The 17,236-nt window shown below is 27.2% G+C and overlaps 1 protein-coding gene across 1 annotated transcript in view; it reads left to right on the forward strand.

Annotated features, from left to right (window-relative positions):
- Window positions 1-16,707: 16,707 nt before the first annotated feature.
- The window catches only part of LOC141392103 (uncharacterized), a 1,074-nt gene continuing 545 nt past the window's right edge, over window positions 16,708-17,236 (forward strand). The window contains exon 1 of the mRNA XM_073965060.1: window positions 16,708-17,236. This exon is cut by the window's right edge and continues 545 nt beyond it. Within this exon, the coding sequence (XP_073821161.1) occupies window positions 16,708-17,236 (529 nt within the window).

Here is a 17,236-nt window from a genome sequence, read left to right on the forward strand (position 1 = left end):
TTGAAAATCGAACTAAAGGAGTACGTACAGTACTAAAATAAAAATAAATATTGATTAAAATTGGTATTAGTGCAACAACATTTTCAGTGTTTGCAATTTCCATATTACATATTGTTTATTTTTTGTATCCTTTCCGCATACAAAGTTGCGGGCACTTTGCTAGTAAACTTATATAACAAAAGTTGTGGACATAGGTCCACGTTTTGGTATGGCCCCCATATAACGGTACCCCCCGATTTACGGTATTTTGACGATTTAAGCTACATTTTCAGACCGACTTAGCTATATTTTGACATTTAGGGTTCTTAAGTGTCATTAAACTTATTTAACAAAACTTGTGGACATAGGTCCACGTTTTGGTATAGCCCCCATATAACAGTACCCCCCATTTTCAGACCGATGTAGCTATAGTATATAACGTATATAACGGTACCCCCCGATATACGGTATTTTGACGTTTTTAGCTACATTATCAGACCGATGTAGTTATAATTTCACATTTAGGGTTCTTAAGTGTTAATAATCTTATATATTAGAAGTTGTGGACATAGGTCCACGTTTTGGTATAGCCCCCATATAACGGTACCCCCCGATTTGCGGTATTTTGACGTTTTTAGCTACATTCTCAGACCGATGTAGCTATAATTTGACAGTTAGGGTTCTTAAATGTCAATAAACTTATATAACAAAAGTTGTGGACATAGGTCCATATTTTGGTATAGCCCCCATATAACGGTGCCCCCCGATTTACGGTATTTTGATGGTTTTAGCTACAGTTTTGGACCGATTTGGCTATAATTTGACATTTAGGGGTCTTAAGTGTTAATAAACTTATATATTAGAAGTTGTGGACATAGGTCCACGTTTTGGTATAGCCCCCATATAACGGTACCCCCCGATTTGCGGTATTTTGACGTTTTTAGCTACATTTTCAGACCGATGCAGCTATAATTTGACATTTGAAGTTCTTAAATGTCAATAAACTTATGTGACAAAACTTGTGGACCTAGGTCCAGGTTTCGGTATAGCCTCCATATAACGGTACCCCCGACTTACGGCATTTTGACGTTTTTATCTACATTTTCAGACCGATTTAGCTATCAATTGACATTTAGGGTTCTTAAATGTAAATAAACTTATATAAATAGTGGGCATAGGTCCATGTTTTGGAATAGCCCCCATATAACGTTACCGCCCGATTTCAGGTATTTTGAGAATTTTACCAGCAAGTTTTAACCGAATTATCTGTAATTTGAACATTTGACATTTGAAATTCTTAGTGGTCACCACACCTCTCCACCTAACGGTACCTCCCGATTTTCAGTAATTTGATGATTTTAGCTACAATATTAAACCGAACTAGCAGTAATTTGACATTTGAAGTTCTTAGTGGTCACAATACCTCTCCATCAAAAATTGTCAACATAGGTCCATGTTCGGATATAGCTCCCATGTAACGGTACCTCCCAATTATCAGTAATTTGGCAATTTTAGCTAAAATTTTTACCAGAACTAACTGTAATTTGACATTTGAAGGTTGTAGTGGTCACCACAACTGCATCAACAATTTTCAACATAGCCCCAATATAACGATACTTCCCGATTTTCGGTACTTTGAGGATTTTACTTAAAATGTTTAACCGAACGTAGGTCCATGTTTTTGTATAGCCCCAAAACAAACCTCCCGATTTTCCGTACCTTAGCTTTATTTTTTGGACGAACTTTCTGTAATTTTAAATTTAAAAGTCAACAAAAATTCTGCAACAAAAATTGTTCATTTTCGTATAGCCCAGATACCTCCGAACTAGCTTTTAATGACATTTGAAGTTCCCACGTTATGTACCGATTTTCGATATTTTTAGGATTCTAGCTAAATTTTTTAACCGAATTAGGAGTTATTTGACATTAAAGGCTCCCATCAAAAACTGTCAACATGGCCCATGTTTTATTATAACCCCTATATAACAGTACCTACCAATTTCTAGCCCACCAAAAATTGTCAACAGTTAGATATAGGCACCATAAAAAAGGGCCTCCCGTATGAAGCATTTTATGCACATTATCTGACATTTTAACGTACCCACTTAAAGTTGGGGACAGGAATGAATATTTTATGGTGGAGGGTATGAAAAGTTCGGCCCGGCCGAACTTAATGCTTTTTTACTTGTTAGAGTTACATCGGATGACAAATGTACTGCTGTTATTCCCTTCAAAGCAGCCCAAGGAAATGATCATAAGAAAATTAATTCCCTTCCCCGAATATCACTGGCAGAATTGGTCCCTAAAGGAAGCCTCATATTATGCCCCTTTATTGTTAAATTTACACAACAAAACCCTGAAGACCTTTGTCGAGCAGACATCAGCAAGAAGTATGGTCTATGCCGACCACAAGGGAAACTTACAAATGAATGGTTTTGTGGCCACGCTGGAAATGTTCTATCCCCTAAAAGTAGGCAATAAAACCCATTTTTCCATAATCAATCAGCTGGTGGCTGAAAATAAGCTGGATTTACCCATGGCCATGCTACCGGGAATATTTGGTGATGACTGGCGTAATGTTTCCGATACCTATGATATAAATGAAATAGTGCTAATGGTCCCGCTGAGTGAAACGCTAACAATGCCGGAAATATTTGGTGACCTACTGAGTTTAAACTTTTCCGGCTGTTACATGATATTGGGTTTGATTTTCTCCCTAATTCATGGTCTCATTGACTACTGCTGGAGTGCTATGAAAAATCCATGGGATTTTTTAGTCAATCCCAAAGTTTGGCCAGGGGTATTGGGTCAAGCATTTGCCACACGACCCAAATCCACGAAAAGTTTAAAATTGTTATATCTCCTAATCGGTTTCTATGGCCTTTATATGGCCACAGAATTTGCGGCAAATATTAACACTTATTTTACCCGGCCACCGCAGCATCCACAAATCAATAGCTATGAAGACTTGTTACGTTACAACAAGAAGGTACTCATCAATGCTGCAGATGCAAAAGAGTCGGAGGATTGGTTATTTCCCTATCAGCAGTCATTGGTCTTTAACAACAACACTACCTATGTCCATGAAATGCGCCGTTCATTGAATACCAGCTTCTGTTATTATGCCACCACGACAAGCTATGAATTGGTATGGCGTCAACAGAAATATAGTTCCCATCAGCTGTTTCACACTCCCGAGGCAATGAAATATTTCAGCATGCTGCCATGGGGTTTTCGACTGCAGTATAATTCACATTATAGAGATGCCTTAAATTCTTTAATACATCGTGTCTATTCGGCGGGTTTGGATGATGCATGGCATGGTAGCTTATTTTGGGATATGCTAAAAACGAAACAGGTTTCAATACGCAATTTAAATCCCTCAGAGGATCATAAGGTTTTAAATGCCAGTGATTTATTTTGGGTTTGGATGATTGTGGTGATTGGTTTGACTTGCAGCAGTGTGGTGTTTGGCGGGGAGTTATGTTGGAGACAATGGATGATGAAAAAATTAAGAAAATAAATAAATTTTCTGTGAAAGTAAAGTACAAAATAAAGTATAAAGTAATTAAATAAAAATAAACTACTTCAAAAACTCTTTTAATCCGATTCAAAAGGGAGCGTATACGTTTCGACAGCAATTATACGCTAAGTAGGTAAGATGGATGCATATGTAACAACAACACTTATACGCCAGGGATTACCAAATAATGTGTTTAATGAATTGAATGAATTTAATTAATGTTTTTAAATATTCTTTAAAAAATCCACAGATAAAATAAATTATTGAGAAATATTCTTTAAAAAATTCACGCTTGAAATAAAATATAGACAAAAATTTTCTTAAAAAAATCCACATTTTAAATAAAATATTGAAAAATATTCTTTAAAAAATTCACGCTTGAAATAAAATATTGAAAAAATATTCCTTAAAAAATCCACATTTTAAATAAAATATTGAAAAAATATTCTTTAAATTATCCACGTTTTAAATAAAATATTGAAAAAACATTCTTTAAATAATCCACGTTTTAAATAAAATATTGAAAAAAACATTCTTTAAATAATCCACGTTTTAAATAAAATATTGAAAAAATTTTCTTTAAAAATCCACGTTTTAAATAATATATTGAAAAAGAATATTCTTTAAAGAATCCACGGTTAAATAAAATATTGAAAATATATTCGTCAAAAAATCCACGTTTTAAATAATATATTAAAAAAAATAATCTTTAAAAAATCCACGTTTTAAATAAAATATTGAAAAAATATTCTTTAAAAATATCCACGTTTTAAATAATATATTGAAAAAAAAATATTCTTTAAAAAATCCACGTTCAAATAAATTATTGAAAAAATATTCTTTAAATAATCCACGTTTTAAATAAAATATTGAAAAAATATTCTTTAAATAATGCACGTTTTAAATAAAATATTGAAAAAATATTCTTTAAATAATCCACGTTTTAAATAAAATATTGAAAAAATATTCTTTAAATAATCCACGTTTTAAATAAAATATTGAAAAAATATTCTATAAATAATCCACGTTTTAAATAAAATATTGAAAAAAAAATATTCTTAAAAAACACGTTTCAAATAAAATATTGAAAAAATATTCTTAAAAAATCCACGCTTTAAATAATATATTGAAAATAAATATTCTTTAAAAAATACACGTTTTAAATAAAATATTGAAGAAATATTCTTTAAAAAATCCACGTTTTAAATAATATATTGAAATGAATTGAATGAATTTAATTAATGTTTTTAAATATTCTTTAAAAAATCCACACATAAAATAAATTATTGAGAAATATTCTTTAAAAAATTCACGCTTGAAATAAAATATAGACAAAAATTTTCTTAAAAAATCCACATTTTAAATAAAATATTGAAAAATATTCTTTAAAAAATTCACGCTTGAAATAAAATATTGAAAAAATATTCCTTAAAAAATCCACATTTTAAATAAAATATTGAAAAAATATTCTTTAAATAATCCACGTTTTAAATAAAATATTGAAAAATTATTCTTTAAAAAATTCACGCTTGAAATAAAATATTGAAAAAATATTCCTTAAAAAATCCACATTTTAAATAAAATATTGAAAAACTATTCTTTAAATAATCCACGTTTTAAATAAAATATTGAAAAAATATTCTTAAAAAAATTCAGGCTTGAAATAAAATATTGAAAAAATATTCCTTAAAAAATCCACATTTTAAATAAAATATTGAAAAAATATTCTTTAAATAATCCACGTTTTAAATAAAATATTGAAAAAACATTCTTTAAATAATCCACGTTTTAAATAAAATATTGAAAAAATTTTCTTTAAAAATCCACGTTTTAAATAAAATATTGAAAAAATTTTCTTAAAAATCCACGTTTTAAATAATATATTGAAAAAATATTCTTTAAAAATATCCACGGTTAAATAAAATATTGAAAATATATTCGGCAAAAAATCCACGTTTTAAGTAATATATTAAAAAAATAATCTTTAAAAAATCCACGTTTTAAATAAAATATTGAAAAAATATTCTTTAAAAATATCCACGTTTTAAATAATATATTGAAAAAAAATATTCTTTAAATAATCCACGTTTTAAATAAAATATTGAAAAAATATGCTTTAAATAATGCACGTTTTAAATAAAATATTGAAAAAATATTCTTTAAATAATGCACGTTTTAAATAAAATATTGAAAAAATATTCTTTAAATAATGCACGTTTTAAATAAAATATTGAAAAAATATTCTTTAAATAATCCACGTTTTAAATAAAATATTGAAAAAATATTCTTTAAATAATCCACGTTTTAAATAAAATATAGAAAAAATATTCTTTAAATAATCCACGTTTTAAATAAAATATTGAAAAAATATTCTTTAAATAATCCACGTTTTAAATAAAATATTGAAAAAAAATATTCTTAAAAAAACACGTTTCAAATAAAATATTGAAAAAATATTCTTAAAAAATCCACGCTTTAAATAATATATTGAAAATAAATATTCTTTAAAAATACACGTTTTAAATAAAATATTGAAGAAATATTCTTTAAAAAATCCACGTTTTAAATAATATATTGAAAAAAAATCTTTAAAAATTCACGTCATAAATAAAATATTGAAAAAATATTCTTTAAAAAATCCACGCTTTAAATAATATATTAAAAAAATATATGCTTTAAAGAATCCAAGGTTAAATAAAATATTGAAAATATATTTGTTAAAAAATCCACGTTTTAAATAATATATTGAAAAAAATAATCTTTAAAAAATCCACGTTTTAAATAAAATATTGAAAAAAATAATCTTTAAAAAATCCACGTTTTAAATAAAATATTGAAAAAATATTCTTTAAAAATATCCACGTTTTAAATAATATATTGAAAAAAAATATTCTTTAAAAAATCCACGTTTTAAATAAAATATTGAAAAAATATTCTTTAAAAAATCCACGTTTTAAATAAAATATTGAAAAAATATTCTTTAAAAAATCCACGTTTTAAATAAAATATTGAAAAAATATTCTTTAAAAAATCCACGTTTTAAATAAAATATTGAAAAAATATTCTTTAAAAAATCCACGTTTTAAATAAAATATTGAAAAAATATTCTTTAAATAATCCACGTTTTAAATAAAATATTGAAAAATATTCTTTAAATAATTCACGTTTTAAACAAAATAAAATTTTTCAGTATTCTTTACAAATTTCACGATTTTAATAAAATACTGAAAAATATTCTTTAAAAAATCCACATTTTACACAAAAAATGTTAAAAAATATTTTTTTTTAAAAATCACGTTTTAAACCAAAAATTAACAAAAAATCATTAAAAATCCACGTTTCAAACAAAAAAATTATTTCAAAGATCCACGTTTAAATAAAATATTGAACAAAATATTCTTTAAAACCCCAGGTAATAAAGAAAATATTGAAAGAAATATTCTTTAAATAAAGTATTAAACAATATTCTTTAAAACTTTCACGATTTAAATAAAATTTTTAAATTTTTCTCTTTAAATAAAATATTGAAAAAATCGCGTTTTTAGTAAAATATTGAAAAAATATTCTTTAAAAAATCACGTTTTTAGTACAATATTGAAATCCACGTTTTATATAAAATATTGAAAAATATTTTTTAAAAAATCCATAAAAAACAAAAAAATATATTTAATCCACGTTTTAAATAAAATATTGAAAAAAATATTCTTTAAATAATCCACATTTTAAATAAAATATTGAAAAAATATTCTTTAAAAATCCACATTTTAAACAAAATATTGAAAAAATATTTTTTAAAAAATCCACGTTTTAAATAATAATATATTAAAAAAACTATTCTTTAAAAAATCCACTTGTTAAATAAAATACTGAAAAAACATGCTTTAAAAATACAAAAATACATCTTCACGTTTTAAATAAAATATTGAAAAAATATTCTTTAAAAATTCACGTTTTAAATAAAATATGGAAAAATATATTCCGTAAAAAATCCACGTTTTAAATAAAATATAGAAAAAAATATTCCATAAAAAATCCACGTTTTAAATAAAATATTAAAAAAATAATATATTGAAAATATGTTCTTAAAAAATCCACGTTTTAGATAAAATATTAAAAAAATAATATATTGAAAATATGTTCTTAAAAAATCCACGTTTTAGATAATATATTGAAAAAATGTTCTTAAAAAAAATCCACGTTTTAGGTAATATATTGAAAAAAATGTTCTTAAAAAATCCACGTTTTAGGTAATATATTGAAAAAATGTTCTTAAAAAATCCACGTTTTAGATAATATATTGAAAAAATATTCTTTAAAAAATCCACGTTTCAAATAAAATATTGAACAAATATTCTTTAAAAAATCCACGCTTTAAATAATATATTGAAAAAAATATTCTTTAAAAAATACACGTTTTAGATAAAATATTGAAGAAATATTCCTTAAATAATATTGAAGAAAATGTTCTTTAAAAAATACACGTTTTAGATAAAATATTGAAGAAATATTCTTTAAATTATATTGAAAAAAATATTCTTTAAAAAAAACACGATTTAAAAAAATATTCTTTAAAAAAGACACGTTTTAGATAAAATATTGAAGAAATATTCTTTAAATTATATTGAAAAAATATACTTTAAAAAAACACGATTTAAAAAAATATTCTTTAAAAAATCCACGTTTCAAATAAAATATTGAAAAAATGTTCTTTAAAAAATCTACGTTTTAAATAATATATTGAATAAATATTCTTTAAAAAATCCACGTTTCAAATAAAATATTGAAAAAATGTTCTTTAAAAAATCCACGTTTTAAATAATATATTGAAAAAAATATTTCTTAAAGAATATTTTTTAAAAGAACGTTTTTTAATATTTTATTTAAAACGCGTTTTTTAAAACATTTTTTCAACATTTTATTTAAATTGTAAATTTTTTAAAGAAAATGTTTCAAATTTTATTTAAAACGTGGACTTGTAAAGAATAGTTTCAATATTTCATTTAACATGAGGATTTTTTAAAGAATATTTTTAATATTCTATTTAATAAGTGGGATTTTTGAAGATTATTTTTAAATATTTTATTTTAAAAAAATGATTTTTAAAGAATATTTTTTTAAACAATTTTTTAAAAATATTGCTTTTTTAAGAATATTTTTTCAATATTTTATTTAAAAACTTAAATTTTTTAAACAATATTTTTGAATTTTTAAAGACAATTTTTTTAGTATTCAAAAACTTGTTTTTAAAGAATAGTTTTTAATATTTTATATAAATCGTGGATTTTTTAAAGAATAGTATTTCAACATTTTATTTAAATTGCGGATTTTTAAAGAATATTTTTTAAATATTTTATTTAAAACGTGGTCCTTTTAGCGAATATTTTCTCAAAAAATTTTATTTAAGTGTGAATTTTTTAAAGAATAGTTTTTTAAAACATTTTATTTAAATCACGGATTTTTCAAAGAATATTTTTCAGTGTATTATTTTAAACATGGATTTTTTAAAGAAAAGAAATTTTAAATAAAGAAAGGAATTATTCCAATATTTTCTTTATTATTTGAGTTTTTAAAGAATATTTTGTTCAATATTTTATTTAAAATGTGAATTTTTTAAAAAATATTTATTTTCCATATTTTCCTCAATAAAGAATTTTTTTTAAGAATATTTTTAATTTTTTTAATTTTTTGTTTAAAACGTGGATTTTTAAAATATTTTTTTGTTTAATTTTCTTGTGTCAAATGTGGATTTTTGAATATAAAATTTTTTTAATATGTTATTTAAAACGTATATATTTAAAAAAATATTTTTTGACATTTTATTTAAATCGTGAAGTTTTTAAAGAATATTTTCAACATTTTATTTAAATCGCGAAATTTTTAAGGAATATTTTTTCACATTTTATTCTTAAAAATCGAAATTTTAAAAATTCACATTTTTAAAAAAATATCTTTAAAATATCCATGATCTAAAAATATATATTCTCTAAACATTCTAGATTTTTGCATAGCCGTCTTTTAGTGTAATCAAAGGGTGTCGTATAAGTTTTGTCCACATTCATACGCCCATGTGTCTATCAAACATCTATTGTTCTGAGAAAATTTAAAAAAATGTTTTGCAAAAAAAAAAAATCGCATTTGTGATCTGAAGGCACGATTTACAATGCCCACGTTTAGCACCTCTCTTGGACACTGAACGAAATCCGAGCTAATAACGCTGACTTCCCATATATGAAAATGTCTAATTACAGATATAATGACCGCATTTTTTTGAATAAAAAATTAACCTTTTTCATTGTTTTTAATAATATTTGTTGTTTTTCGGGAAATTCTGTGAACAAAATATTTGTTGCATTGTTATTACATGACATTGCAGAATTTTTCAAGTTATGGTATGAGGGAAACGGAGAAAAAGGATTGTAGTCATGAAATATAATTAAAGGATCAGAATTTCTGAACGAAACAATTGAAAAATACAAAGAAAAAAAAATAATTGGACACATTCCAATCACTTTGTTTACAGAACCTTTTTCGAGGACTTTAAGACCAGTAAGGGCTGTTTAAAGGTACAAATCCTCAATGGTTTCGTTGAGGATATTCAATGCATTTTCTACAGTGTATGGTCATTTAATTAGAGCTACTAATGAGATAATTTAGATTCTAATAAGACAGTTTAATTGTCATATTAGAATCGTAATTATTTTCTCAGGCAAAGGGTTAAATGGAAGAGGACCTGGGAACTTGTTCAAAAGAGTTGAACTTAGTCGAAAGCATACACTGAAGCTGAACAGCTGCACAACCTTCTTAAAAATTAAATTCAAATAAGTTTTAAAAAGTATAAAAAATAAAATGAAAATTTTTCTAAGTATCTGCCTACTTCTCGGTTCCTGTAAAGCCACTGATTTGAATACCACTTTGATGGCCACTGGGAACCTCAATGAAATCACTTTTTACCTTGATCTCTTGAAGGACATTTACGCTGAACGGAAATTTAATACCATTCTCCTAGTGCACAGTGAAGCCCTTAATGTCATGGAACCCTTTTTCGAGGCAATTTATCAAATAAATATTCCAACTATGGCTTTTATGGAAGATCATGGTAAATGGTTTGCACAGGGGACATTTAACCGGGAAATACTAACCATAATACTCCTGAGGAATTCCTTAAATATTGACTTAATGAAAATAATGGCCAATACCTTGGATTATATGCGACAAACCAGAATAATTGCCATTGCCGAAGATATTCCCCGGGGAGAACATGAGAAATTTAAACAACTACTGTTAAAATCATGTGAAAATTTTCGGTTTACTAATTTTTTGCTAATTTTTAGTAGCAGCACACATGGTATCCAAGACACCTTTTATTTGAAACCTTACCCGGCATATCATTGGGATTCACGTACCGGCAATACTACCCCACATTTCCCACAACATTGGCGGAATATGCACAATAAAACTCTACTAACCTATATGGATCGTATACCACCCAGGACCCTGTACTACAAAGACGCCAAGGGTAACATACATCTAAATGGCTTCGTTGCACGATTAATTATGCTTTTTGCCGAACGTTTCAATGCCACTCTTCAAATGGCCTTGCCACTAGATTTTAAAGAGCCCACCCATTATTCGGTGATTGTAGAGAATATGGTAAGCAACAATCGTCTTCATATACCCATGGTTGTTGATACCAGTCCGGTCATAAATAAATGGTTTAACATGACCAATACCCTACTTCACGATAAGGGTCTGTTGGTGGTACCCTGTGCCCAGAGTTTAAATACACGTGAGGTCTATGGCATTCTATTGAATGAGGTATTTTTTGGTTATGTTATTGTCTGCACCATATTGCTGTCGCTGGTTCAAGCTCTCATCAACTATGTTTACAAAGGTCAACTGCACATATCACGCCTCCTCTTTAGTGAACTTATATTTCCCGGCATTTTGGGTCAATCATTTCCAATGCGACATTTCTCCAATTTTAGTTCTAAAATAATTTATTTTCTCCTCTTCATAGCGGGACTTTATTTGAATACCACATTTTCGGTCAATGTCAGCACTCTCTTTACCCATCCTCCGAATCACAGGCAAATCGAAACTATGCAAGACCTTTTGAAATCTCCAGTTAAAATTCTACTCTTAGACATTGAAGCCGAGGTTATGGGGAATGAAATTAAGCACCTTGCCAGGGCATTTACCACCACCGACAATTTCACATACCTCCAAGAGCTACGTAATAACCTAAATACCTCTTATGGTTATTATTTTTCATCGCCAGCCTGGCAAATGCTATTACTCAAGCAACAATTCTTTGAGAAGAAAATCTTCTGTACTTATGATAACTTGACATTATTTCCCAATCTTCGTTGGGCCATACCCTTGCCGCACAATTCACCCTATAAGGAGGGCCTTAACTATCTCATTGAACAGGTTAAGGCTTATGGGCTCATAGATGCCTGGTATTACAGCACATTTAGCGATATGCTTAAGCTTAAAGAGACGACTATTTTGCATCCGGCAGCTGACAAAGGACCCCGACCTTTAACTATTGGCGATATGTTTTGGATTTGGATGATAAGTTGTGCTGGGTTAACGAGTGGTTTAATTGTATTCTTAGTAGAGTTGATGTGGAATAAGATCAAAATAAATCGTATTTAATTTTAAATAATAAGGATTCCTAAATTCATCAGCTAATTTTGAGAAAAAAATCCTCAGTAATTTTTATTTGCTAAACTTAAGATAATCAATTATAATCTCATAAAAGATCGAAAAGTTTGTCATTAATTTAAATAAAGTTATTAAAAACAATGGAACTACAATTTCTTGGTTGGGAGGAGTATGAGTTTTGACAGCAGTCATACCCCCACGGGTACAACATTGACGCATACGTTATGACAATACTTATACGCATGGTTGTATACAGAATGGGAATTTACAATTGCAAGGATTTGCTGCCCGAAGATTTTTTTTTAAAAATTTGGGTATTTTTAAGATTTGTATTTTCCAAAGGGGGATTTTTAAAAGAATATTTTTTTCAAAACGTAGTTTATTTGAAAATTATTTTTTTTACAAAACGTGGATTTTTTATGGAATATTTTTTTTCAAAGCGTAAAGTTTTTAAAGAATTTTTTTAACTTAATTTTTTTTTAAAGAATATTTTTTTTCTAAACTTAAATTTGTTAAAAATGATTTTTTTAAACTTGGAATTTTAAAACATATTTATTCACAAAATGGGAATTTAAAAAAAAAATTAACACAATACTTGGATTTTTTATAAAATATTTTCAACACAAGACGTAGATTTTTTTAAAAAAAAAATTACTACAATGCCTGGATTTTTAAAAATATTTTTTTACAAAACGTGGATTTAAAAAAAAATAAAAAAATAAATAAAATTAAAAAAAAAATATTTGTTAACACAAAAGCTTAACAAAGCGTGGATTTTTTTTAAATACTTTTAACACGCAGAACGCGGATTTTTAAAAAATATTATTGTTAACACAAAAAAATTTTAACACAAAACGTAGATTTTTAATAATTGTTTTTAAAACAAAATGTGGATTTTTTAAAAATATTTTTAACACAAAACGGGAATTTTTTAAAGACTATTTTTTTCAAAAAACCGGGATTTTTAAAAAATATTTTTTCACAAAAAATGGATTTTTCAAAAAATATTTTTTTCACAAAACGTGGATTTTTTTAAAAATACTTTTTCACAAAAAGGGGATTTTTAAAAAAAATTTCAACACAAAATGTGGGTTTTTTAAAAAATATGTTTAACACAAAACGTGGATTTTTTAAAAAAATATTTTCAACACAAAACGTGGATTTTTTTAAAAATATTTTTAACACAGAACGTGGATTTTTTAAAAAATATTTTTAACACAAAACGTGGATTTTTTAAAAAATATTTTTAACACAAAACGTGGATTTTTTAAAAAATATTTTTAACACAAAACGTGAATTTTTTAAAAAATATTTTTAACACAAAACGTGAATTTTTTAAAAAATATTTTTAACACAAAACGTGAATTTTTTAATAATAATTTTTTCACAACCCTTCCCAGCAAAAAAAGTCATTACCAAATAATGACTTTATTCAGTAAATTTTTGCAGTTGTAACTACTTACTAAATGACCGTAAAAGTCATTATTTTAACATGGGGATGTCATAGGGAGGAAGTACTTCCTTAAATGTGTGTTTTAAGTACATATCTAACCACTTAGCGTAGTCAAAAAAAAGCTAAAAAGCATATGTTCTATTTTTAGAACAAATGTGGTGAAATTATATTCAAATTCAACATTCCAATTATTCTTTGTTTTTATTTCTTCTTTTTCTTTTATTCCGCTTCCTGCCGGTGTCGAACACATGAACTTCCGATTTCTAGCCAAACACTCTACAAACTAGGCCACTCGTACAAATAGTAAGGGTTGTTTAAAAACATCCATGTACATCAACATTTCTTCGTAATTTTGTCAACAAAAAACTCCCATGCTGACGGTGAGCTTTGAACACACAAACCTAGGATTTTTAGTCAGACACACTAGCCCTGTGCCACCGTACTTATTCCTTTGTAGGTAAGTAGTAAGTAAGGATGTAACTAGTTATATGTTACCTGTTATATATGTACTGTCTGATAATGCGGAGGGTAATGAGTACGCATTACCTGGTAATGCAGAAAGTAATGACATGTGCCTACCAAATTTTTGCTGGGTTGGACTTTTTTTTAAATATTTTCTAACAAAACATGGATTTTTTGAAAAATATATTTTCACAAAACGAGAATTTTTTAAAGACTATTTTTTCAAATAACCGGGATTTTTAAAAGAATATTGTTTCACAAAAAATGGATTTTTAATACAAAATTACAAAACGTGGATTTTTTAAAAAATATTTTATGACAAAACGTGGGTTTTTTAAAAAATATTTTTTGACAAAACGTGGGTTTTTTAAAAAAATTATTTGTTCACAAAATGTGGAGTTTTTAAAAAATATTTTTTCACAAAACGTGGATTTTTTTTTAAAAATATTTTTTCACAAAACGGGGATTTTTCAAAAAATATTTTTAACACAAAACGGGATTTTTTTAAAAAATACCTATAACACAAAACGCGGATTTTTAACAAATATTGTTAACACATAACGTGGACTTTTTAAGAAATATTTTTAACACATAACACAATAAAATATTTTTTCTGAAAACGTTGATTTTTTAATAAAATTTTTAAAACAAAACTTGGTTTTTTTTAAATATTTTTTCACAACGCGTGGAGTTTTTAAAAAATATTTTTTTCACAAAACGTGGATTTTTTTTTTTTAAATATTTTTTCACAACGCGTGGAGTTTTTAAAAAATATTTTTTTACAAAATGTGGAGTTTATAAAAAATATTTTTTTTAACGTGGATCTTTTAAACAATAGTTATTTACAAAACGTGGAGTTTTTTAAAAAAAAGTATTCACAAAACGTGGAATTTTTAAAAAAAGTATTCACAAAACGTGGAGTTTTTAAAAAAAAAGTATTCACAAAACGTAGAATTTTTAAAAAAGGTATTCACAAAACGTGGAGTTTTTCTTAAAAAAAAGTATTCACAAAACGTGGAATTTTTAAAAAAAAGTATTCACAAAACGTGGAGTTTTTAAAAAATATTTTTCACATAACGTGGCTGACGGCCTTAGTAGCCAATGCTACCTTCTTATTAACTTTGTATTTACTACTAGTTAATGTAATAAATAAATAAAATAAATATTTTTTTTTTGTTTTTACAAAACGTGTATTTTTTTAAGAATATTTTTTCTTCCGCCATCAAACCACAAAATATTTTTTCTTCTGCCATTAGCCACAAAACGTGGATTTTTTTTAAAAAATATTTTTTCTTCCTCCATTAGACTACAAAATGTGGATTTTTTAAAAAAATATTTTTTCTTCCGCCTTTAGACCACAAAACGTGGATTTTTTAAAAAATATTTTTTCTTCCGCCATTAGACCACAAAACGTGGATTTTTTAAAAAATATTTTTTCTTCCGCCATTAGACCACAAAACGTGAATTTTTTAAAAAATATTTTTCAAAGCCCCGAGACCATTTTTTTATATAAGTGAATAAATTAAATTAATGTCAAATTATCGCCCTTACATATAATTGCGTCCTTTATGTATTACATAATTAAATCCTTGTTATCCTTTAGAGTGCCTTATTATGCTAACAAAACATTTGAAGCCTTTAATTAACGTCCCATTAACTTGCGACTTACCACTTTAATAAATTAATTAAATTAAGCAGGTTCATCCCAAGCAGGAAAAGCAAGGATATAAAGACCTCTTCTCAACTCTGCTGCCCACAGTTTTATTTAGTCCCTCATACCGTGGGCCAACAAATATTATTCTGAGGAAAATGCACTTTTCAATCCGAGTACAAATGAAGTTCATTCTTTATATCCTGTTATTTTTGGGTAATACGTGGAACACAAGGAGCTCTGTTATGGGTATCCTAGAGGCCCAGGAAAATAACGAGATTAATTTCTATCAAAAGCTGCTAAACAACATTTACATGGAAAGGAACTTTAATTCTTTGCTTGTGGTCCATGACGAGCAGCAAACCTCTCTGGAACCAATTATACAAAGCCTTTACAAATTAAATTGGCCAACAAATTTGTTGACCAAAACCCAAGGAGAGTTCCTTTATCGAATGGAATACAATAAGGAGATATTGGCAGTGCTTCTGCTTACCCTGAAGATGAATGTGCAACTTATGGAAATAATGGCAAATGTCTTGAATTTTATGCGTGAGACCAGAATTGTGGTTATAGCTGTGGATGTCTTGGATCAGCAGGAGTTCCAACAGCAACTTCTCGAAAATTGTAAGGACCACAACATGACCAATGTTTTGTTGAGTTTCACTTCAACGCAAAAGCAAAGCGGCCAAGGTAGTCGTATGCTTTATTTCCTCAAACCATATCCTATATATCATTGGTCTCACCCAGTTCCCGCAACTGACTTCGGCAACCTAAATTTTACCTATTATCCTCAACATTGGCGTAATCTGCACAATAAAACCCTACTCACCTATGTTGATAAGGCATCGTTACGATCCTTCTACTACAATGATGAGCAGGGCAACCTGAAAATTAATGGCTATGTGCCCAGATTTGTAATGCTCTTTGCCGAACGATATAATGCCACCCTGGAACTGATCAAGCCCCCTTGATATGGTGACAGCCAAACATTTTAAGGCTATCTTGGCGGAGTTGGTGGAAACAAATCTAATTGATATACCCATGTCTATGGACACCACTCCGTACTACGAAAGATGGTTTAATATGACAGATGTGTTTCATCATGACCGAGGTATGTTAATTGTACCCTGTGCCCAGGCTCTGAGTATTCGCGAAGTCTATGCCATTATATTAAACGCAACATTCATTGGTTCCATCCTCCTGTGTACGGTGATTTTTTCTCTACTTCAATCGTTAATTTATTATATCTTCGATGGCCTCTTGGAACCCTCAGGGCTGGTGTTTAGTGTTCGTATATTTCCCGCCGTATTGGGTCAATCATTCACCCCGCCCAACCAGGAACCTCTGAAAATTTTGAAATTCGTATATTTGCTGCTATTTATGACTGGTCTCTTTTTGAATACCACATTTTCGGTGAATGTCAGTACCCTACTCACCAGTCCTCCCAAACATCCGCAAATAACGACACTCCAAGATGTAGTGGATTCAAAGATGAAAATAT

This window comes from Musca autumnalis, unplaced genomic scaffold (genome assembly GCF_047663935.1).
Source record: "Musca autumnalis isolate F117 unplaced genomic scaffold, ASM4766393v1 scaffold_2, whole genome shotgun sequence".
In the NCBI taxonomy this organism is placed as follows: Eukaryota; Metazoa; Arthropoda; class Insecta; order Diptera; family Muscidae; genus Musca; species Musca autumnalis.